Raw genomic sequence first — 25889 nt, 5'->3', positions numbered from 1 at the left:
TAAATATGCACCTCTTAGCTGGAGGTGAAACAAGTGGGCGGATCATGGATCTTCAAATTTCAAAGACCGATTTCTGTACTTAAGACATTCCAGTTTCCTTTCCTCTTGTGATATTCAGTTACCTGGTTAAAGGAGAACTTTTTACAAACAATTAAAAGTACGTGTGCTGAACAACAAAGACAGTATGCCTTATATTACGTACAATGCTTAATCGCCATTTTGCATTAGAAAAGTTCGGGAAAACAGTGTACCTGTGACGTCGTATTTTACAACTGTGACGTCGAGTAGTGGTTGTCTGCATAAGGAAGCTGCTGTAAATTTGGTAGTGTTTACATCGCTGCGTTTTTCTGGGCGTTTCGTTGGATTTAAAAGTTGTTACGGTTGTGAAAACATATGTAGGTGTTTGCAATTGTCGTGCTGAATACGCATCGGTATGTATTTTCGTTTGCTGCGAGTCATTTCTTCAGTCGGGTCTTCGTTCATGGGGACTATGAAGCCGTGCGTTGTTGGCAATGTTTAACGGATATCTACAACTCGGAAGGAACGTTTTGCGATAACAGTGGAGTCGTAGCATAATATAATGACGGAAATTCGATGGATTATTTTAATATCGCCGTTTTACTGCAGAAAACTGCAGAATTTAGCGAGAAAATAATGACGCATGCGCAGATGGGGGTTAGTCGTTTTTTGATGCCAGGCATCGACTAACCCCCATCTGCGCATGCGTTATTTTCTACAGATACAACAGTAGAACACCAGATACACTGCATAAAAGACATTTACCCTAGAAATGATAATTATGACTGAAAATAAACAATAAAAATATGAAATTGGAACACAATAAAAACATGAATGAATAAAAATAAACAATAATTCAATTATATTAGCTTCTTATATACACACTTACCCATTTAGACAGTATCTACTACAGTGAAAACTGATATTTCAAGCAAAACTAAGTTAGTCTTCAGGCACTACACCTGATTTTAAAATTTTATGAAAATCCAGGATTTATAATTAGTCTAAGATTAAATAATTCCCTGTTTTTCATAATTAAAGACAAATCTTTAAATCAATTGGTATGGTTGGCTTTGAAAATTTTTGAATCATAAGGGGAAAAGGGGGTGTACATGTACAATACATTCTAAGCGGATTTCTGACTTTCCGAGCCCTGCATTAGCACAAGCAAAGTATTGGTTTTATTTTTTTTTACTTGACGATCCGTAATTGCCAAGCTTTGTAAAAAAAAAAAGACTTAAAGGACCGTTAAACTTTTTCTTGGATTTTGATTGCATGTATTCAAGGAAATGATTTTGTGTGTAACAATATATCAGTAAGGCTCACAAGATTTCGGTCTTCCTGCTTATCTGCATTATATTTTCAAAAAAACAAAAACAAAAACAAAACCAAAAAACAAAACAAAACCAAAAAAAAAAAAAAGTTTCCGCTTCCTACTTGACACTGCTTTTCTGTGGTTTGATTTACATAAGTTTACCTGTGTCTACCTTTTATAATATTTTATTTGCGCTGTCCAGAGGTACAGCCCATCCTTAAAAAAGGAAAGGATGTGAACCTTCGTTTATTCTTTTCTTTCAGCAGTTCGGAAATATTCCAACATCGAAGTTATCAGCAATTAATTTACCTTTTTTTCTTCAAAATTGCTGCTTTTTCCGACACATGAAAGTATTAGGATCTATGGGTTATTGAACAGACAGCATGTTTCAACGACATTTTATACGTATTAATTTATACATCTTCACATTGTCAAGGTTTTGTGATATTGTTTCTCTTCACTACCGTTTTAAATAGGAACGATTTCACAATTAAAACCTTGACATTGTGAAGATGTATAGGTTATTGCGTAGATGACCTACAATCTACCTGGTCTATTAAGGATGTTTTAGAGACTTTTACAATAATTCATCCCTGTGGTAGACAAGGAGCAAAAGGTACTACCTGGTTCATAGAGGATTTCGCGGAAAAGAAAAAAACACTAGTACTTCACAGTAAAGAAGGATTTTTCGCAGAAAAGCAATGTGGTCTCGCTGAAAAGTGTAACAGAGCTATTGAGGAATTTTCCTGTAATTTTTCCCAGAAAAAGGTGTTCCACGCCAACTCAAAAAAAAAAAACCCAACTAGATCGACCCAAAGGACAAAACCTTATTTAAAGAAAAGAAAACTAACCTAAATCTGAAAAACCTATTTTGAAAGGGGGGATGTCACTTTACCTTCCTACATGTCTTACCAACTTTACAAAGTTTACTTGACCCTTCCCCCTTCATATTTTTGGTATTTTGCTATATGAATTTTATACAAGTGGTGGGTATTGATCGGGGTGGGGTCCGGATACCCCCCTCCCCCCCCCCCCCTGCGGATCCCTTACTGCTTCCTCTAAGTAATCGATATACCTTTGTAACGACAACCTATGCAAGAGTGTGTTTTAAGGAAGCTCTAAACACCAAGGGAAAAATGTTTTTTAGACTTTGAGAACATTTTATCATATAAAGGTGTACATTATGAGCTAATCTAGTTCATTTCCAGGATAAAGTGTTCAAAGACAATCGAGTGTTAGTGAACAGAAATCACTGTTGTTTACTTAAATTGGTAATCAGTATGTAAATACTGTATTCAATTACTTTATCTTGGTTTATTAAACCTCTACTGATTTTTTCCCTATATAACATTAGATCGTTAGATGTGACTAATTCCCTATAAATCGTTAAGAATGGACTAATCCCCGTGTGTTAGTCAAGTAAGCTAATCCTTGCTTCGAAAGCTAATTCACGGTTATCCGTAATCCTCTAGATTTTACTTTTACATTGGTGTGATATGTGAATGGACTCATGTCCATGTGTTAGTTCAGTGAGCTAATCCCTGCTTTGAAATCACGCTATCTGAATCCTCTACATTTTACGTTTGTATCGGTATAAAAAACAGTTAAAGGTATATCATCTGGACCAGGACTAAAAGTATATCATTTCGACCAGGACTATTTCCCTCGGCTTCACCTCGGGAAATAGTCCTGGTCTTGGGGAACTGGAACTTGCTAACTCCCTCAATGATAATTATACTTTAACTGTATACAGTGTTCGAAATTAGCGTCGGCCCGTCGGTCCTGCGCCGACGTACAGACGGAAGGACTCACGAATAGTATGACTAAATGGGTCCTTGAAATAATTTTGGGCCGATGATGATTTCTTCTTTTCATGTGCATTTTAAATAAATACTGAAGATTTAATTTTTTTTCCTTCTGGAAAAAATTTACGCTATATGTATGCGGTTACAAACTTTCTACAGAAAATTGTCCAAGTATACTTAAGTACATTTTAACAACATATTGTGGTAATCTAAGAAACCTGTGTAATTTTCTACCCGCCGATTTTAAAAACAGAAATTGTAATTCCAAGGAAAAATCTAAACACATGTTAAGCTCTTTGCATGTTATATATGACCAAGTAAGACTGTTTGACGATTAATGTTTTACCGTTTCATATTGTTAATACTTGCGAGTTGTAGTTACCCTTTATTAAATTGACATATTTCATATGAAGCGATAAACTTACCGAGATCATCAATACGTAAAAGTTTATTTTTCCCAAATATTTTATGGTATAATTTTTGGGCCTACGCTGCCCTGGAAGGACTCATGTGGTCCCTTTCTCTGTGGGTCCTTTGGACCCATAGAAAATAATTCTGAATTTCGAACACTGACTGTATAATAATATAATATTAAGAATACGTCAATTTAATATTGTGAACCTGAACTCTTGAAAATAGATGGCCATTTGTTTATAACAAACAGAAAGCAATATTAATTTTATTTTGTAATTCGGGGGAAAGGAAGCAGGCAGTACAGTTGATATTTTTACGTTCTAAGGGGGGGGGGGGGGGGGTCTATTCAAAGAGAACTTTGATTACATGAAATATTTATAGTTCCTATATCACGTATAGTAGGCGTAGAAATTAAAGCATAAGTAATTAGTAATTACTTAGTAAATAATTATTGATAATTAATTGTATATTTTCAAGATGACAAAAAATAAAAAAGGAAAAAAAAAGGGGTTGACGTGGAAAAAGTATCATTATGTTCATCGTGGTAATGAAATTTCAAGTAAAACTTTACCATTTACCCATGCAGGGGGCAGGTTCACATTTTTTTTTTTCGACATGAAACATTTTTTGAATCGGAATCAGCACTGAAACTACGTTCCTGAACTTTACGTATTATGGATAAATTGAGAGTATGAACAGGTTAAACAAAGAAAATGCACACAAGCATTATTTAAATAACCTGTGAGAACGACATTTTCTACAAAATCCAGCACCGAGGAATCCTTTTCACAATAAATCCGATGCTTATACATGTACATTGTATGTGCATTCATTAATCATTTTCTATGTTCTATGACACCCTATTTATATTTTATTTCAATTTTACCATTCAGTTGAAACAATTAACAAGAATAAAATCAGCTATATTTTCTACGATCACTGCATTACAGTTCGAGAATATTTCACTTATCCACAGAGATTTGTGGATATATACTTATCATTTCTTAGCAAAGATTAATATTTGTTTTAGTAAACACAAATCAGAATTTCAGTTTTGCATGTGCGCGCAAAAAGGCAATACTTTTTTGGATATCAATACAGAAGGAGCACAAGTAAACTACGTGATTCTTGACAATCAAAAGAAAACATTTTTTTATCCTCTTCCATTCGTTATAATTACTGCTACATTATGTTTTCTTGCTATATACAGTTTCCATAGGTCGTCAATCTACAGTGTATATATAGTAATGTTAAGAATATAAGAGGAGCAATTGGACCTGACTCCCTTTCATCCGATATTGATCATCACTCATGTAGTATTTAATACCCCCCCCCCCCCTCTCAAGCTATTTGTTTACTTTTTTTTTTTACATTATTATTATTTTACATTACACCTAACCTTTATTTAATTTTATTAAGTACATAAAAAAATCGGAACTGATCTACATTTCACATATTTTACACTGAGAAGCGCATTGTTAAATCTATTGTGATATTTTGCCAAGTTGTCTTCTATCTTAGAAAGTTAGCCTCTAATTTTCACTATAATAGCTCAAAATATTCATGTCCATGTACATGTAAATAGTCCATCTTCCGAACAGGCCAAATAGATCGGCGAAACCATTGTGACGTCAATTTTCAAAAATGACGTATAAATTGTTTTAATGTTCAGCTTCACATGATTATGGACACAGGCACTGGGCTATAAACTAAATGTAAAATAACATTTATAAATACGACCAGTGTAAATACTGCATTTTTTCCCTGAACTGCCACTTTCTTTAACCACCTAACGTTAAGATTACAGTCTAACTCGGACCACTGTCTCTTACTTAGGGGGCGCGGAAGTAAGATGCTATAGATAGACTAATATAGGCCCAATGTATTTGAATTCGAACAACATGTAAAGAATTAATACATACCAGATCTTCATAATATTGATGTTATGATTTTATGCTTGATATTAAAGGATTTTTTAGCGATGGTGGCGAGGTATATTCTCAATATTATTTATATCTGGCAAATGACCGTCTAATGTATTTGTATTGCATGCTGTAAAATGAACACATATTTTGAAAATAAACATGGTCCGCACAATATCACCATCGTAATTTTTTGCATATAAATTGCTTTCATATCGATGTTTCATTTGTGAAAATTTCAAAGTGGTGATATGATGCGGACCTATCGAAAAATGCTTTTAAGTCCCTGATTTTTAACGATTATTCCGGAAATACGCATTCCGTGCATGATTTGACCACGAATAAACAGTATACAGGGGACACATTCTCAAAGTTTGGGTTTATTTTTTTAACAAGCATATATCCAACCTTTATTTTCAATGTAAAGTTTTGATTCAGCATAAACTTTAATTTTTAGAAATTCTCAGGGCCAAATATTATGTCAAATGAACCTTGTTCTTTGACCAATCATGGCTTCGCTGTTCTTGAGAAGAAGATTTTTGAAGATTTTTCCTATATTCTCCTATGTTAAACTTTAATCGTCGTCCATTGTGGCCCCACCCTACCCCCGGATGGTCATGATTTGAACAAACTTGAACCCACACCACCTGAGGATGCTTCCAAATAAATATTACCAATCATTGCTCTGTTGTTCTTGAGAAGAAGATTTTTGAAGATTTTTCCTATATATTCCTATGTAAAACTTTGATCGTCCATTGTGGCCCCATCCTACCCCCGGGGGTCATGATTTGAACAAACTTGAATCTACACCACCTGAGGATGCTTCCATATAAATATGACCAATCATAGCTTTGCTGTTCTTGAGAAGAAGACTTTTGAAGATTTTTCCTATATATTCCTATGTAAAACTTTGATCATCCATTGTGGCCCCACCCTACCCCCCGGGGTCATGATTTGAACAAACTTGAATCTACACTACCTGACAATAATTCCATATGAGTTTCAACTTTCCTGGCCCATTGGTTCTTGAAAAGAAGATTTTTCCATAATGCCATTAATTTTTCGCTATTTCGTAATTTATCTCCCCTTTGAGGATGGAGTGGCCCTTCATTTGAACAAACTTGAATCCCCTTTACCCAAGGATACTTTGTGCCAAGTTTGATTGAAATTGGCCCAGCAGTTCTGGAGAAGAAGATGAAAATGTGAAAAGTTTATGACAACAAAGACGACGACAACAGACAACAGACAAATTTTGATCAGAAAAGCTCACTTGAGCCTTCGGCTCAGGTGAGCTAAAAACTTTTAATTTCTTTTGACCTGATGATATGTCATCAAATTCTCATAATTAATTTCAAATTAGGACTATATCATGCAATCGCTACCTCCTAATACAAAGAATATATATACCAGGGTATATATATATAAGAGTTGAAACCCCCATCCACCCTTTTTTCAACACACACATATATATATATATATGAAATAGTAATTTAGTGAATTTCAGAATTTTATTCAAATGAGGCAGTTGAGTAAAGAAAAATATATGAATTATATTTTTGCATCCATTAACCTGAGTAATCAAACATGTCCTGTTAATACAAGTTCCACAGTGAATTTTAATCATTATTAATAAAACTGCTTACTTGTAATAATGCTTGAGATCCTGCAACATTTTTTCTGAGCGAGTGAGCCGAGTCTGACTTTCTTCCTGCTTCTGTTTCTGTTGAGCCAGGTCTTTTTTATACGCCATCTCAAGATTTTTCACATTCTCTGAGAAGAGCATTTTCTCTGAGGCCACCTTATCCAGCTCCGACTTCAGCATCCCATAATTCTCTACCATTTCCAATTTCTCCTTTTCACTCTGCTTAAGTTCCAACTCTATACTCGTAAACTTAGCTTCCATTTCAGATTTTTCACACAGAATTTCCTGCCATTTTGCTTTTAATCTCTCGGATTCTGATCGAATAGTACAAATCACATCATTTTCTGACCTCAACTTCTCACATTCGGCCTTGAGTTTCTGAACCTCGACCTCTTGACCCTTTTGCTCATTAAGTCTCCTGTCTTGGTTCTCTAACTTCCCCTTTAATTCCTGAATTTCTTTCACATATCTCTTACTCTCACCAAAGCCTTGTTCCTTCATGACTTTTATCTCCTCTTTCAATTTCTTGTTCTCCTCCCCGAGTTTATGAACTTGACCTTTGACCTTATAACTTTCATCCGTGACCTTGTGGATCTCATCAATCACTTTCTTATTTTCTTCAGTGACTTTGCCCAATTCAGTCCTGAATCTCTCTTTCTCATGTCTAAGATCCATTAATTTTGCCTCCAGTTCAGACCTATCAGATTTGTCCAAATGGTTTCCTTTTTCGAACTCTTTCTTCAAATTTAGTTTTTCAGCATCAAGTCGACTTTGATAGGCAGATTCTAGTTCTAGACGTAGGCGGTCCACTTCCTGTGAAAGATGTCTGTCGGCTTTCTCAAGAAGCTGGTCTCGCTCCATCACTTCCTGTTTCAAGCGGTAGTTCTCCTTTTCCCATAACTCTCTCTCTTTCTCGTGCTTCTCATTTTCTCCTGATGTGAGATGCAAGCTCTGAAATATTTTTAAATCTCTTACTTTAAGAAAGAACAGATTTAGATTGGATTTTTCTGCAAAATTTTTGTTTTCAAACAGAAAACAGAGATAAACATGATAAACATGAAGTGAAAGTCCATCTAGTATTGAGTAAAACATGGCTACAGCAAACACCCTTACAACGAATATTAATGAACTCAGGCTTACAGTGAAGTGCTTTTAATTCCCTAGTTCTAAAACAATAATGAACTTAACAAATATAACAAATTATGTTTTAGCAAATTATAATTTTTCTTCCCTGGCACTTCACTATAGGCATGTTTTACTGCCCCAATGGAAAAAAATATTAAAGATGAATCATTTAACAAAGACAAATAATTCAGAAAGGAAAAAAAATGACTTGTTAAAATATTAAGTTATCTCTCTTAGTAAATCAGAGTTCTACAAAAACCTTATCAGAGGTGGTGCTATTTAAAGCTTCCTTCAACTGGATCTCATTAAACTGGTGCTTCCTGATCTCCTCAGCATGTCTCTTCTCCAGCTCCATCTGCAAAAGTACGGGAAATTTAATTCTGTCATAAAAAGAAAAATTTAAATGATGCTGTTTTTCAGAAATCCAAATTCTGAAAACTGTAGAATTCATGTAGAAGAATTCTGTATCAACCATCACCATTTTTCATTATTTGTGTGTGGAATTCATATCACAGAATATATTGATGTAAGACATAACCCTCAACTTACTTCACCAATATTATATTTAGAGAATATACTGTCCATACCTATTCCAAATGCAGTTTTCATTGCAAGTGCGAAATTGTTTGGTGATCATGGAAAAAGTTTTGGCAAATTCTCTTTACCAAATCTTCATAGATCAAGATTTATCAGTAAGAAATTGTGTAAAACAGTGGAAACAAACTACAGTGTTGACTGTGCGAATCTTTTAGTGTAAATTGCTACGTGCTTTACCTTCTCCCTATTATGTTGTTCACGTGCAGTTTTCAGTGCTAGTGTCAGTGTGTCATGGTGGTCGGACGTAAACTGCTCATAATCTTTCTCACACTGATCTTGTACCTCCTCCACTGCTTGTTTTCGCTCAGCGTCCTTCTGTCTTAACAACTCGGACTTCTCCCTCCGGAACTTTTCCTCCCGCACTTTTAATTCCATGGTCAGCGATTCCAGGTCTTTTTTCAGTGTCTCTATTTCCTGTTATTTGAAAACAATGATTTTATTGCAAAATCTGCTCACAACAACATTTTGACTGATAAAATTTTATGGACCTCTCTCATGTACAGTACATGTTTCTCTCAATTGCATATGCAAAATTTTAAAATTATGAGTATAATGAACAAGAGGCCCAAGGGCCTTAACGGTCACCTGAGTATGATACAACAATTTCAAGGATGCATAGAGTATTAAATGAACTGAAAGGTGAAGCTTTGTTGCCCAAAAGCAAGAAAAATAGGGTGATCATGATCAACAAAATAATTGGTCTTAATATTCATTAACAGTTCATAAATTAGGTTCTAATCTGTTCCCCATTTTATCACTATCACTATACAGTATATTAACAAATTATCAATGCTTCTGTACTATTTTAATCCTTTGTTGAAATCTCTTACATTGGCATCTCTTGGTCTTTGATGAATATTTAATAAGACAAGTAATTTTTGTCTCATTTTTATTTATCTACTACTTACAAGTCTATCTGATCATTAAAACTATGAAAGTACTTTTTGTATTATACAATAAAAGTTTTTGCATAATTCTCTTGTTCTATTTACCTTTCAAGTACATTATTTACAGTGATAAATTATCAAAAGTAAATGGCAAAGGGGAATAACTCCTCTCAGTAGAATACAAACTAATAGAGCCCTGGCCAGGACCAGAACACTTGACCAAATGGTCCAGATGTTCAAAAATCTGGTAAAAATTCCCTTCCTTATAAAAACTTTTACTCTGTTTGCCTCAGATATGCCCAGGTGCGGAGAAGATTTTTAAATAAATAATGCATTTTTACTACAGATTCACTATATTATCAATAGAGCCCCAACCCCCAACCCCCCACCCCCAAAACACCAGAGCTTCTGACCCTGGGACCATATGTTTGCTCATCATCACTTTGTTTATCTGCTTAACACTAAGGAGCAAACAGGATTATTTAATAGAATTAATGCATTTTCACTAAATTATCAAGAGCCCCACCCTCACACCAGCACATCTGACCCAGGGGTCATGAAATTCACTACTCTGGAAGAAGCACACTTGCTCATCATAACTATACACTTAGCTTCTTTGCTTTTTTAACCAGAAGAAGAAAAGAATATTTTCAAAGAAATTTTGCTTTTTCACTTTATAATCAATAGAAGCCCCCCCCCCCCCTTCCCCCTCACCAGAACCCTTAAACCCGGGGTCATAAAATTCACAATTTTGGAAGAGGCATCCTTGTGTATCATAACAATGTACTTTAGTCTGTTTAAGCAATACCCAGGGGCAGAGAAGAAGATTTTCAAAGAAATAATTCACCTTCACTATAGGATCTATATAGCCCCGCCCTAGCACCAAAACTCCTGTCCCCGGGGCCATGAATTTCACAATTTTGGAAGAGGCATCCTTGCTTATCATAACAATGTACTTAGTTTGTTTAAATAATACCCAGGTGCTGAGAAAAAGATTTTTAAAGAATTAAAACATTTTCACTTCATAATCAATAGAGCCCCGTCCTAACACCAGAACCCCTGATCCAGGGGCCACGAATTTCACAATTTTGAAAGAGGCATCCTTGATTATCATAACTATGTATTTAATGTGTTTCAATAATACCCAGGAGTAGAGAAGAAGATTTTCAAAGAATTAATGCATTTTCACTATATAATCAATAGAGCCCCACCCTAACACCAGAACCCCTGACCCAGGGGCCATGAAATTCACAATTTTGAAAGAGGCACTCTTGCTCATCATAACTATGTACTTAGTTACTGAACTTAATACCCAGGAGCAGAGAAGAAGATTTTCAAAGGATTAATGCATTTTCACTATATAATCAATAGAGTCCCGCCCTAACACCAGAACCCCTGACCCAGGGGCCATGAAATTCACAATTTTGGAAGAGGCACTCTTGCTCATCCTAACTATGTACTTAGTTAGTTTATTTAATATCCAGGAGCAGAGAAGAAGATTTTCAATGAATTAATGCATTTTCACTATATAATCAATAGAGCCCCACCCTAACAGCAGAACCCCTGATTCAGGGGCCATGAAATTCACAATTTCTGAAGAGGCACTCTTGCTCATCATAACTATGTTTTTAGTTAATTTCTTTAATACCCATAAGCAGAGAAGAAGATATTCAAAGAAATAATGCATTTTCACTATATAATCAATAACCCCCCCCCCCCCCTTCACCAAAACCCCTGACCCAGGGGCAATGAAATTCAAAATTTCTGAAGAGGCACTCTTGCTCATCATAACTTTGTACTTAGTTAGTTTATTTCATACCCATAAGCAGAGAAGAAGATTTTCAAAGAAATAATGCATTTTCACTATATAATCAATAGAGCCCCCCCCCCCTTTCACCAGAACCCCTGACCCAGGGGCCATGAAATTCACAATTTTGGAAGGGGCATTCTTGCTTATCATAACTGTGTACTTAGTTAGTTTATTTTATACCCAGGAGCAGAGAAGAAGATTTTTGAAGAAATAATGCACTTTTACTATATGATCTATATAGCCCCACCCTAGCCCCAGAACCCCTTACCCTGGGGCCATGAATTTCACAATTTTGGTAGAGGGCTCAATGCTTATTACAATCATGCTAACAGTTTGACTGCTTGATGTCCAGGAGTAAAGAAGAAGATTTTTAAAGATTGCATTAATTTTAGTGGTTTTTGCCCCACCCCTCGGGCCCCAGGGGGGCAGGGACCATGAAATTCACAAATTTTGTCCCCCTTCACCCATAGATGTTATATGCCAAATTTGGTTGAAATTGGTTGAGCGGTTTCAGAGAAGAAGCTGAAAATGTTCAAATGTTAACGCACGACGCACGACGCACGCCGACGGACGAAAACGGATAGCAATAGGTCACCTGAGTGACTCAGGTGACCTAAAAATGGCCTTTGGGGGCACTGAGAGGTTAAGAAAGTAATATTAAAAAAAGCAAACATGTCTACATATATTTTTGGTAAAGGAAAATTGTGGAAAAAATCAGATTGCTGGAATTAGAATGACATTTTATTTTGCTCGACTCTGAAGTTTAGTAGATTTACTGTACTTTGCCAAATCAATTGAACAGTGATGATTCTGTGAATTGGCCAAAATATCTGAAATAGTTTGGGGGTTGAGGAGCTGACAAAATATGGGCTTTTACAAGCCAAAAATGGATTTAAATGAGTGACAAAAATTGAGGTGTGACAGTTTCTTCAACAACTTTTACATCTTGACCTGGCTGAATGAACAGCCATGCCACTGTAAGGAAGTCTGAATCATCCCTACGTTTGTGTTTACCTAACTAGGAGATAAAATCAAATGTCTGGATGGTGCAGACTAGATCAAAACACGGACAAAACAACATGAATTTTTCACCCAAACAAAAATGGAAACGGATTGTTGCAAAATAGAAAGTACCAAAATTTGGGAAAACACTCCTAAATATCGGATTCTTGGACTCAAATAGTGGAATTCCGATAAATATCAGAACAGAATCATCACTGATTTAATGAACTTAGCGACTGTACTCTCTCTCACAAGTCTGGGTGTATCAAACATACAAGATTACCTCTTTTAACACACTCTGGGAAATCTCGAAAGATGAATTATTGGCCGCTGTCTCTGCATCTTGTTCTTTCTGCCACAGTTTCTTGGCATCATCCAAGGCTAATGAAACCTGAATGCAAAATTAAAGTTGAATATTCTTCTCATTTTCTGAATTGTTGGTTTCAGAAATATCATTTAATCCTAGTATCAAGTTTTTTTTCTTTTTTGCCTTGTACCATCCTTCTCCATTTAATGACCCTCTATACACCAGTGCAAAATGGGTTTTTTTTGGACAATGAGAAAATTATACTGTATTAATGTGTTTACACTGAGCTTATCTATTAAATTTTCAATATATGGTACGTGGCATCTACACTCAAGAAAAATATTCAAAGACAACAAAGTATCAATGAAAAGAAATCACTGTTGTTTAGTTCAGTGGAGAAAATACATGCAGATAAAGTGTTCAATTAATTTATTTTGGCCTTTTAAAATGTTTAGAATGCTTGAATTGATTATAAACTGAGTAATACACACTAGATTTCAATTTATTTGAATTTTGATCTAAGGGCAGATCACTCTAACTGAAGAAAAATAACACAGAATCAGAACTCTTTAGTGTGCACTGTAGAGAGGGTTCTTAAAGATAAAAAAATGTAACTATGATAACAATCTACAGAGATTGGATCCAGAGGTAATTCATTATAAATAAGACATTAATAGATAATATACAATCTTAGAGAGGCATACCTCAGCAGCAATGCGCTCCTGGATGGACTCCTCCATGCCGTCTTGGATTTTCTGCACATTCTCTTCATGGCTGTCCTCCCATTCTCTGCGAGCCTGCTCTACAGCAGCCTGAATTTCCTCTGACAACTTCCTGTCTGATGCTGCTTTCCACTGGGTCCGTTCCTGTGAGATCCTCTCCTCCACTTCTGTTTCGATCCTCTCCTGTGTTTGCAATTCCAGGCTCTGCTCCCAGTTCTTCCTTTCTTGTTTTACCTTCACTTGGATCTCCTTTTCCTTAGCTTCATTCCATTTTTGCTAGAAAATACACAAAAATTTCACTTTAAATTTCTGTTTTACTTTAATGTTTGAATTTTTTTTTATTTTTCAGGAACTTGAATTCATCTTTAGAACACTTCAAGCATTAACCAGGAATTTCAGGCAAAGGGATAATGCTCATACATCATAACTTATTGTTTATCTTTCTTTAAAATCATGAAATAAAAAAAAATTGTGACCTAATTAAAAATTGCCATTTGACTTTCTTCTATGACCTTTGACCTTTCATGACCTAGATTTACCTTCTCTGTTTGGATCCTCTGTAGAATATCTATCTCTGCTTTCTCTTTCCAGTCCTCCCGCTCCTTTTGGATCCTCTCCCTTAATTCCACCTCAGATTTTTTCTGCCATTTCTCCTTCTCTTTCTTCAACCAAGACTCCTTATCTGACTCTGTCCTGAAATTTCAAAGAAAAAGAATAGATTATTTCAAAAGCCGAAATCCCTGAACTTTTATTCCTTCAGAAAAGATACCCTCTGCTCACATTTTTTTCTAAATTATTTTATTTAAAGATAAACTAAAGGAGACAGTAAAAGAATGTAAGTAAAGTGTGGTGTATCACATGGGACAATGGTTGAAACAAAACATGGTCAATGAGGAAAAATTTAAAAAGATACTAATTTCTGAGTTTTAGCATAATCTCCCTTAGTTCGCAGTAATTCCTTCTTTTTAATTTTAATAATGCCCTTGATATGAAAATTTTAATTCATTTACAGTCAAATTTTTAACAAGGCAAAATTTTAATTCAAATATAAGCCAATGAAATTTGGTTCATAAAAAATGTTCTACAATTGTTAAACTTATTATGCATTTTAATATTTATTTGCTTGTCAAAAACCAAACATTTGCAATGAAGGTTTCCTGTTTAATAATCTTTTTAGAGTCTTTCACTGTTTTCCAAGTTTTATTTATCCATGAGATGGAGTTACTTGGTATTCGCAATTCACAAAACTTTGATATTTTTCACATGAGTATAAAAGTTGCTTTACAGCATTATAAGAGAAAGATAATTCAATGTCAAACTAATCATTGCTGTAACTTACTTAGATGTGACCTTTGACCTCTCCCTCTCGACTGCCCGCTTCATTTCCATCTCAGCCTCTCTTTGACATTTCTCAATGGCCTCTGTCACCTTCCTCTGTATATCCACCTCTGTCGCCTTCCCCCACTCCGCTCGCTCCTCTCGAAATTTCTCCTCCACCTCTCTGTCCCAGGCATCCTTTTCAGCTGACAGACTTTCTGCTGCCAATTTCTCCCAAGCTCTCTTTTCTGACATCAGTTTTTCCTGTAAATAAAACACTTCATTGTTCCTACGCATATATACGTGGAGGACAAGTTTTGAAAAAAGAAATTGAGGATGTTTTAAAATTATTTCGAATAGTATATTTTGCAAGTAAGGAAATTTGAAGGGCTGAATTCTGATGATTGAAAAAGTGAAAAACCACCTCCTGCCTCCCCTTATTGAAAGCACTGACTAAGTACTCTTTTTTTGCTTGAAATCATTGGCGAAAGGGAAAAAATTTAAAAAGAAATATTTAAGGACCCTCTCTACACTCCACCCTCATTTCAGGGTACTTTTGTGTAGTAGACTGACCCATCATTTGATAAAGAAATAGAATAAATTGTAATTCTAAACATTATATTAGACCAAGATAGAGTAGTTGAAAACTTTATTTGCATGTATTTTCTCCATTTGAGTAAACAAAAGCGAATTTTATTTATAATTACTTCATTATCTTTGAGGATTTTTCCTGGATAAAAAAGGCACGCTCCCTATTAAAAATGCATTAGTTAATTTCAAAATATCCTCCTTTACGCAATATAATTTTCTTAAAGTCCAAAAAACATTTTTCATCAGTGTATAGAGGGTCCTTAAATACATGCTAGGCAATGTCAGAACTTCCACTATATACATGTAATCCAAACTGATACAAATTGATCTTTATGTTTTGCTGACTTGTTTATCTTTTCTTACCTCTGCTTGCTTCTCCCACAATGATTTTTCTTTCTCAAGCTTTTCTTGTGCTTCTTTTTCCCACAATTCTCTGTTGTCCGACACTCTTATCTGGTTCTCTTTCTCTAGTTCCCTTCTCAATGTTTCTCTCTCCTCCTTTAGTTTTTCTTGTATAATTCTTTCTGTGTCCTTCTCTAAGCTTTCCTTCTCTGCCTGAATTTTCTGTTTGAGCTCGTTCTCTGACGTCTTCCTCCACTTTTCTCTCTCTTCTTCCACTTTCTGTTTGAGCTCGTTCTCTGATGTCTTTTTCCACTTTTCTCTCTCTTCTTTCACTTTCTGTTGGAGCTCATTTTCCGCAGTTTTCTTCCACTTTTCCTTTTCCTGATTCAGCTGAGAGTCGAAAACTTCCTTCCTTTGTGCTAGCCACTCTGTCTTAGCTACAAATACAACAAATCACAATCAATTTCCTCCCAAATACTGTTAACCAACTTTTGTGACATTCAAGGAACATTCTTGAATTGTGCAACCTTCTTCTACTTGTGAAAATCACTGTGAACAATTTATCTGTGTATTTAGATAGTCTTAGGATGTCTCCTCAATCACAATTAGTAGTTGTGTTTGCATATGGATTTGAAACTCACAATCTCGAATAAAAGTTGTCATGAATAAAATAGTTAAAGTGTACATCTTAACTATCCCTAAAGTGCATGTGTTGGAAGTTTAAAGAGATTAGTATATGGGAGATATATATAGAATCTAACTCCAGAATAAGACGATGCCCTCACCTTCCTGTAGTCGGGACTCAACCTCTGTGTCCACTGCTGTCTCTAACTTTGCCTTCCACTCTGCCTCGGTCAGTTTGATCGCATTGTCCACTGCAGCCTGTTTAGAAGCCCTCTGTTCCTCAAACCACTCCATTTTACACATAGCAATCTGAAAATATCATATAAATAGAGATGTGATAAAAGTTCAAATCATAAGATTTTTTCAAAGTATGTAACTCTAATATAGGGCTACTCAACATAATAAAAAGGTCAAAATGAAACAGACATTTGTCAACTTCTTTTTTTTTAAATTTTTGAAATTTAACACTATTTTACAATTTACATAAATAATTTACATTAATTAATTTTGACTAATTGGCATGTCAATAACATAGCACATATGACCATATACTGTGAGTCAGTGTGAGAGAGACACAAATTAAATCAAATTGATAAACTCGATAATGGAGAAAGCAAATTTCAGACTCTAACAAATTCAGATCCACATGAGCTCTTAAGCATCATACATTCTTTAAAAAAATGAAAAATTAAGTTGGTCTAAGGGAATTCTTTAAAGTTTGTAACTGGAAGGATTTATTGATTTCTACCTTGTATAAAACTGATCCATCTTCACAGGAAATTGCTATATATATTCTCACTAACTTAAAATAAATCCAAAAAATCTGCAAGGTCAGAGTTCAATTACACAGGTCAGAGTTCAGTTACTCAGGTCAAAGTTCACTCCAATGGTCAATCACATAAGAACATTCATTCACTCCTAATGCACTAAACTGCAAATCCTAATTATGCAAGACACAGCATGAAATGGTATGCACTTTTTGTCTACAATCCTTTTATACAATGCACTTAAACATTCTGTTCTTTATGTAAGCCTTGGCCAAATATAGCAGAAATTCAGAGATGGAGTTTAAAAGTTCCTGTGCTGTAGAATGGTTGAATTATTAATGCATAGGACCAACATCATCAACTATGGAATAATGACACATAGGCCTGTCAAATTCTCTCCCACCAAAGTTAATAATTTAATCCATTGTTAATCTGTGACAGGAATTTACTAGAGCTGGACTGATTAAATACCTCCCAACCTTTACAGACAGATTTAAATATACTCATTAACAATGCAGGAATTGCACATGAAAAAAATGTCAATTGAGATATATGCGAAGTGTGTCACACTAGGTAGTTGATGATCTCTCGATTTTTTATTCATGGCAGTTTAATTCAAATGGGGTTGGGTTAAGGATGGTGTTATTTAGACTAGTGCTATGTGCATTCTGTCTGAATATTATAAATAATAATTCAAACAAAAAAAACAAACACTTATATTAGCAGTTTTGAAAGTAACATTCTTTTTTATGTACATAAAAAAAAAAAAAAAATAAATAAATCTGCTCCAAAAAAATAAAGATGGGACACCCTACTCTGATACACTTGAATTTAAAAAGAAAAACTTTCCAAGTTTGTTTCTAATTATTATTAATAATAATAAATATTTCTAATGATTTTAATAAAATAACTTATTTTAATAAAAAAATTTCTTTCCCAACAAAATTTAACTAAATTATACATGAAGGCACTTTCCTCCTTTTTTTCGGAAGGGGGTGGGACTTCTAAAGATTTAATGATTTCTAAAATTGCATCCCCTCTGCATATTGAAATCGTTGATCTGCTCCTAAAACTTAAGTCTAGAGAGAAGAAGTGGGTTGTCTTTAGGCCTTAGTTACAAGTATCAAAGCAAGTGTAAACCCATTATATTCAATAAATCCTCTTTGTATGATATTGGATCATTGTATATCGATCCTCCTCATAATGTGTTAAATGCCTCAAATTTAAATGAAATCTTTCTTGATCTCTTATCTTGTAGAGGAGCATATTAAAATAATCCAATGGAACATATCATTTTGATCAGATAGATGCACAGTAAATTATTTTATTTATCAGTCACACATTAAAACCTTATCCTTTATCTGTCCAATATACACTGATAATGACAGAAGGTTCGTCAGTGAATACGTCACCTTAGTGATTAGGGTAGATTATCAATGTGTTAGGGGGGTGACCAGAGTTACACTTATCATTGTACATTGACAACTATCGTACATCTATCTGTATACAGACACATCCTAGCTATGTGTGTGTCTGCCATGTTTGGATGCCAACCCATTCTTTAGTTAGAAAAAAAAAACAAAAACAAATAGATATTCATTTAAAATAAAAATAAAAAAACTATAAAAATACTTTTATAGCCATACAGATTAAATTGTTTTAACTATTTAATATTTTAGTGACCCATGCAGACCTGGGGAAAGCATAAAGATCATTGCAATCTGTCCATCCTTCTATCTGTCACCCTCTCACTAAAAGGTCATCTGCAGGCAATGCTCATGTTACCTAAGCCAGGGCTTTCAAAAAGATTAGAAACAGGCGGAACGTTTTCAAAAATAGGAAGTACCTTGTGGAAGCGATGTTAACTAAATATGTTATCAAATTATTCTCCAACATACATTCATGATTCAGCTGGGTAAAAATACTGGGTACCCTGGGTACCGAGACATTTTGAAAGGCCAGCTAAGCACTTTTAGTTAAATATCTGACTCACTAATTCTGGATGACAGTGTTACCAACCATATCTTGAAACACTTCCAAGGCTCTAAGGGGTTGGACTGGGCTGGGGTGTGTGGGTGTGTGGGTGTCGGGGGGGGGGGGGGGGGGGGGGGGGGGAGTGAAATGTGTAAATTGTTGCATAACTTGCATGTACCTTGCATAGACTTCTATAATGGTTACATCTGCCAGTGAATTCTCTTACAAACTTTTAAAGTTTCATGTACCTTTTGACTTCTCAATACATGGACATATGAAACTATGGACAAGATCAAAATTTTAAGAAAACTGACCAGACAATACATGTACAATCAAACACAGCCAGCATTTGCTGTTATATGCACATGGAAAAACATTATGTAGAAATGCAGAACACTGGTCGATCAGGTATCATTTACCTGCTAATTGTGTATTGAGCTCTTTAAATCTGCTGTTTTATCTTTGCAAATCAATCATGTAATTAACATGTCAGAATTTAAACCTATTTTGTGAAATTACAAACATCAATCATTTTGGAACCAAGTCTTGTTCTTTTGCATTCTCTAAACAAAAGAAAATTCCAGTGACGATGAGAAGTAAGAATAGGATAAATTCTACAAAAGATGATTCACAATCTCCCCCAACCTTAATTGTGTTAACCTTGTTAAACTTAAAACTGAAAATATATTCATTGCGCAGAAATACAACATACAATACACTACCAAAGGACCACCTGAAGTGCATGGCCATTTTAAAACCACCTTAAGTAAACCAAGGTATAACCTTTTAGATGACCTCAAGTCCACTGAGGCATGGCCAATATATGACCTAGACCACTAAGCATGACCACGCGGGTATGTTAAGGAAGCATATAAATCGTTTCTCGGGAAATTTAGACTTTTTTAATAAAATAAAGTTTGATAATTTATCAAAGTCGCCGATAAAACGTAAACTATTATTAACTATTATATAAAGACAACAAAGTGTCTGAGACCAAGAAGTGCACCACCACAACGTCATCAGGTGACTGTTATTAATAGCAAAATATTCCTTAATAAAAAAGTTAACAGAACAACAATACCCCGGGGTTTGATAATTTCTTTTAGTAAATAATATAGTTGAAAAACATCTCTTATGCCTAAAAAGTGCTGCTAGAATCCCACTGTCCGGTCGAGAAAATAATTATTCCACATATTTGCACGAAACCTTACCCAATGTTTTGCATTTTATACATATAACCCGAGATATTTCTTCAAACCAAGTTTACCTCACGATTCTAGCAGCACTTTCCAAGTTTTATAGAACGCAATCTTTCGATATGTACTAATATCAGGTTTTGAAGTATCCAGCTTAGTGTTGTTCTTTTGCATTATTGTTGTCACGAATGACAGAGGAAAGGCCGACCGGGATACGTAAATAGTTGACTGTATTCAATAGAAGATATAATCAATAAAAATGAATTAGCATACCTGTTTAACAAACTTGAACTTCACATGAATCACACAAAATATTCACGATATTTGCTTCTAAACCCCCTTTTACGTATTTTTTTACATGCCGTCTTAGCCAAATTCTCGTTACACAACATGATCAATATTCAAGTTATTTGTTGAACATATATGACGTCATCGGTCGGAGTTTTTAATTCAGGTGACAGATACAGCATAACAAAATAAAAACATTTTATTTTTGTTAATATTTGCAAGTTTCTATTCAAATTCAGGAGTTAAATTATATCTCTAAATAACAGTATTTAGAAAACTTGTGTTCTAAAATTGACGTCATCTCGCCTACTATGACGTCATATGGTATCACTGATTTAGTCAAGTCAGATTATCTTAGTGCTTCCTTAACACACCTGCGCATTTTATGATCTAGACCATTGAGGCATGACCACTGTGAGCGCAAGAGGATACAAAATTCTTTTGTTCACTGATATATCAGTAGCCACATTTCCATGGAGATACACATTTATAATACTGTGAAAGTTAACAATTTATTTTATTTTTTAAAGTACCTTAGTTTCCAGTAACTTCTGCATGTCTGCCTCCATTTTCTTTTGTAAGGACTCTGTAACTTCTGACCGGATTTCCTCTTCATCTGCAGCCATTTCTTCCTTCACTTTCTCTACAGCCTTATCTTTCTCACTGATCAGTTCTGCTCTCAACTACAACATATGTTGTATAGGAGAAAATTATTTGTTGTGTTAATTTTTTCCCTGTATTCCTGCTCTCAATAAGTTGAAAAATTGAAGAAAAAAATTATTTCTATGTTGACAAGTCATTATAAATACAAGATAGACATACTTTAGATTGGCTAAAATTCACGTATTCCCTATATTTACACAGGACCATTATCAAAGTTCTTTCTGGAAAGTTCAGACGACCAGAGAAATGGAAATCACTAAACAAGCATATCATAATATCTGGACAGATCTTTTCTAAACTGATATCTTGAGTTCAGTCGATCTAAATGATGGTCTTTGAAAAATATGCACATCTCAGACAGACACTCCTTGAGTATTTTATATAAGCAAGAAATATATTATTGTCTATTAACAACTACTATCCTAACTGACCCCCAAACAAATAAATTTTCCAACAAATGAATCACATTCAAGGGACCTACTACATATAAATCCAATAACCTTGCAGGTCTCAACATTAAAGCATGTTTGACTGACTCAGAGTAGTAAAAGTTTGGTTCGGTAATTGCTTCAAGGTAGCCCGACTGGTTATGTAAAAATAATTTAATTCTGGTTGTAATGCGTCATTTGATTGGATAAAAAATTAGAATATATTGTATAACCTGGGTTGCCTACGTCACAATGACTTACATCAAAAACGTATCAATCCGCTTGACGTTACATTTAAAATACGTACAATTTGAAGGCATTTTTGAAGGAGAAATTGTCTTATTTTTTACACTTAATGATGGAAAATTAAATTATAAGGAATGAATTTAATAGCTACCCAAGTTATACTGGTATAACCTGGGTTGGAACAGTTTACGCTTTTTTATAAACCGCTTTGCAGTTTATAAAGCGTAAACTGCCCCAACTCAGGTTATACCAGTATAACTTGGGTAGCTATTAAATTCATTCCTTAAATATCTTGAAGTTTTAATGAAGCAAAACTATTATTTTTTTCGGATATTTCCCATACATTTATCGGTGTGTTTGATCAGGTTTTACTTTCATATTTTGATCCCAATGAAAAATAAAATAACCATGGAAAGATTAGTTTTGGTAAACTCTGTATGTTTTATTGTACTATAACAGTTTACCAGTTGGGAGACATTTATTTAATACATTGTTATTTGTATACACATTAATTTTCATTAATCTTGCAGTCACTCAATTTTCTCATAAATGCTATACCAAGAGTAACCCTTCCTGCTAGGCCATTTTATCTGACAACTGTTGTGCGGCAAATTTTAATTTAACGAGGCCAAGAACTTAATTGAGTTGAAACACGATACATCTCCCTCTCTGATATTTTCTTGAACTCAATAAAAAGAAGTTTATTCGATAATATAATTACATGTACATATTTTTTTCTGCACCAAAACCAACTTGGGATACTGTAAAATCACATATTTTCACGGGGTCAAATTTTCGAGGATTGAGAAAAAAATATGGGTTTTTGGGGATTTGAGTTCGTGGTTGGAGAAGTGTTGAGTAGTAATTAGGGATGGGTATCGGCAAAAATTTTATATCATGATATATCGCGATTTTTTTCCCAAAAATATCATGATAAATCGTGGTATTTTTACACACAATTTTTACTACAATTTCAAATGAATTTCCTGAATATTTCTTAAAAATATGCTCTAAAAACATAACTTTACTTTTTAAATTTTTATTTATTTAATGTTAACATGTTTGAATGCCGTTATTTAACTGTTTTCAACATTTTTTACACTTCCTGTAATTGTCATTCAATAGTTTGAAGAAAAAATGAATAATTTTCGGAATTTATAGTTATATACCTAATACCGGTACTTTAGTCTCCATATCACGATACGTATCACGCAATAAAAAATCGCGATATACCGGTATACCGATAAAATCGCGCATCCCTAGTAGTAATGCATATGGAATTTCATATTTTGTGGTGGACATGAATTCATGGGTCTCTCCTTACCTTGAAGACAACAAAAATTAAACCCCAACGAAAATAAGTGATTTCACAGTAACTCTTAATTTGTTTACATTTGATATTCAACTATGTTTTTTTTTCTTAATGTGAATATTCTAGTAATATTAATTGAGTCATTCAATGATCCACAGATATGAGGTCAGGACTAGTGAAGTTGAGGACATTTTCAGCTACTACTCTGACTGGTCTAGTTTGTTTTACAGTTATTGGTGAACCATGCAACCTTACATGTGACAACAAATTAAACAACAAATTAACCTTGGATGAATGCTAACCTCTTGTAATTTCTGGAAGGTTTCAGTTTCATTTTCTTTTTTCATCTTCTCTTCCAAAAGGTCTTTCTCAGAACACACCTTGACATAGAGTTGTTTGACTTGATCCACTTCATGTAAGGCTGAATTCAAATCATTTCTTAAAAGAAAAAAATACATACAAATCCATTTGTAGACAAGCTGTGAAAAAATCTTCAACTATAGAGAAAGTAATACAAAGCATTATGCCATGAATATTTTTTTATGTAAAAGGTATATAATCCTATACTTGTGAGATAATTTAACAAACATAGTAGAATAGTCATGAGTTATCTCCTCCTGATGTTTAAAAATCATTTAGTAATACAGTATATTTTACTCCAGTGTAACTCCATGGTAAAATGTTTTACACATGTCTTAATCTTAGTGCTTCAAAAACATGGAATATAGAAAATGAAGACAACTTCTGCTATTTTTGCCTTATTCAGGTCATTTACACGTGAAAAAAGTCCACTAAATTAAGGCAATGTAAGATCTGTTAATGAAGTATTTCTTTTTTTTTTGTTTTTAATAATTAACTTACCTTAACTGTGTGCATTCCCTCTCATATTTTGTGATCAGGTTGGTTTTCTCTGCTGTGAACTCGTCAATCATGTGAAGCTTCAGTTGTTCTTTGGCTGTCTCATGTACGGACTCGCACGCTCGTTGACACCGATCGAGCGCCTCTCGTTTGTCCTCGTCGTACTCTCTCACCATCTGAGACATCTGCTGAGTTAACTGCTGGTTTATCTCGGACAGCTTCTCCTCACTGGATGCGACCTCCTCCAGCCTCTTTTTCAAATCCTACAAGATAAGACATTTTACTCATTTTTACTGACAGTTTGGACATTTACATATCACTGACAAACAACCAGATGATGTAAGCATATCTTATTTATTGTATGCTGCACACACCGTCTATGAAATATATATGGCTCTGAAGAGGTAAAACTTTGATATGATGCAGAGCGTACATCATATATCAGTGGTTTAATGTTCAGTATGACTGTGTATACTAAGTCTAAACTTTCTATAAATCACTACCATATTAGTATAGCATTTTAATTGCTATTAATACATATTCAACTTAACCATGTATGAAAACTGCAATCAATAATTAACATCAGTATGGATCTTTAGTAATTGACTTTCAATTGTAAGCAAAAATAAGCACATCTCTAACATCAATGAGAAAAAATCTAATGATTCCTAATAAATTCTTAGAACATAACTTTTTTACTGAAAACACATTCATGTAATGAAGAGAATCTCTCCTCCTTTTCCTCTACATCATGGGTGTACCAATTATTACACCTTTTTTTCCCCAGGCCCCTCCATTACCTCTACATCTTCACTGAGGACCTCTTTCTCCCGTTTGAGATTCTTGATGTCCTTTTGTAGGCGGGCCTCGACAGCTGACACCTTGTCATCAGACCTCACTAGCTCCTCCCACTCCTGAAGCTTGGACTATAAATAGACACAGGTATTTGTATAACGTACTGATATGGTGTAGAGTTTAATAAATCAAATAAACTAACACTGATGCTAAATGTATGTTGAATCATAAAACAATTAGTATTTCAGAGTATCAAAGATTTCAATAAAACTGCTTTTTAAGTATTTTGTATCAACAAACTGCATAGAAAGTTTGTGTTTGAAAGTTACATGTAAAACTGAAAGATGACAAACATATCAAGTATTTGCAAGAACAAAATCCTTGACTTGAAAGACATTATTCTGTATTCAACTGGTAAATCTACATAATTATATATAATCTTTAACTCTTCTAATACTCAATGATTTTCATAGCAAATTTTTTCTTCCTTTTTAAATTAATATATCATTATACCTTCAAATCTGTTTCTGATTTCTCGGCTCTTTCACAGCGCATTCGGAACTCCTCTAGTTCCTTCTTACAAGTCCTTAATTCCTCCTGCAGCTTGGTGACTTGAATTCTCTTTTCCTTGTTGCTAAGAAGGCATCTTTCAAGTTCTATTTTAAGATTGGTCACCAGGTCTTGAGATTCTGCTCCTTTTGGCACAGAACTGAACCTGCACATGAGAAAAAAAAATACACTTGTTAAATTATTAACATTTTTTCCTATCATGATTGTAATATAGCACAGAAATAGTTTAAACGATACATGACAAGTTGTAAATAAAATTCTCTTTTTAACTTCTCAATTGAATATTGTTTTTTAGTAAGCACAATTTCTAGATATCCCAAGTAATAATACTGTGGAATCATTAATGTTTGTA

General features: G+C 34.4%; 1 protein-coding gene across 1 annotated transcript in view; it reads right to left on the bottom strand.

Moving 5' to 3' along the window:
* The window catches only part of LOC133174705 (centrosomal protein of 290 kDa-like), a 63207-nt gene that overhangs the window by 14573 nt on the left and 22745 nt on the right, over positions 1 to 25889 (bottom strand). The window contains exons 13-26 of the mRNA XM_061309786.1: positions 25481 to 25682; positions 24973 to 25098; positions 24176 to 24435; positions 23617 to 23752; positions 21199 to 21348; positions 16602 to 16749; positions 15838 to 16253; positions 14906 to 15147; positions 14106 to 14259; positions 13549 to 13842; positions 12821 to 12928; positions 9016 to 9252; positions 8501 to 8596; positions 7118 to 8067 (exon numbers count right to left, since the gene is read on the bottom strand). Of these exons, the coding sequence (XP_061165770.1) occupies positions 7118 to 8067; positions 8501 to 8596; positions 9016 to 9252; positions 12821 to 12928; positions 13549 to 13842; positions 14106 to 14259; positions 14906 to 15147; positions 15838 to 16253; positions 16602 to 16749; positions 21199 to 21348; positions 23617 to 23752; positions 24176 to 24435; positions 24973 to 25098; positions 25481 to 25682 (3519 nt within the window). The remainder of the gene's footprint in view (positions 1 to 7117; positions 8068 to 8500; positions 8597 to 9015; positions 9253 to 12820; positions 12929 to 13548; positions 13843 to 14105; positions 14260 to 14905; positions 15148 to 15837; positions 16254 to 16601; positions 16750 to 21198; positions 21349 to 23616; positions 23753 to 24175; positions 24436 to 24972; positions 25099 to 25480; positions 25683 to 25889) is intronic.

The sequence above is a fragment of the Saccostrea echinata genome, unplaced genomic scaffold (assembly GCF_033153115.1).
Source record: "Saccostrea echinata isolate AGI-Se365-2 ecotype Australia unplaced genomic scaffold, CSIRO_AGI_Sech_v1 ptg000058l, whole genome shotgun sequence".
NCBI classification, from domain to species: Eukaryota; Metazoa; Mollusca; class Bivalvia; order Ostreida; family Ostreidae; genus Saccostrea; species Saccostrea echinata.
This window is presented reverse-complemented; position numbering and strand designations above follow the sequence as displayed.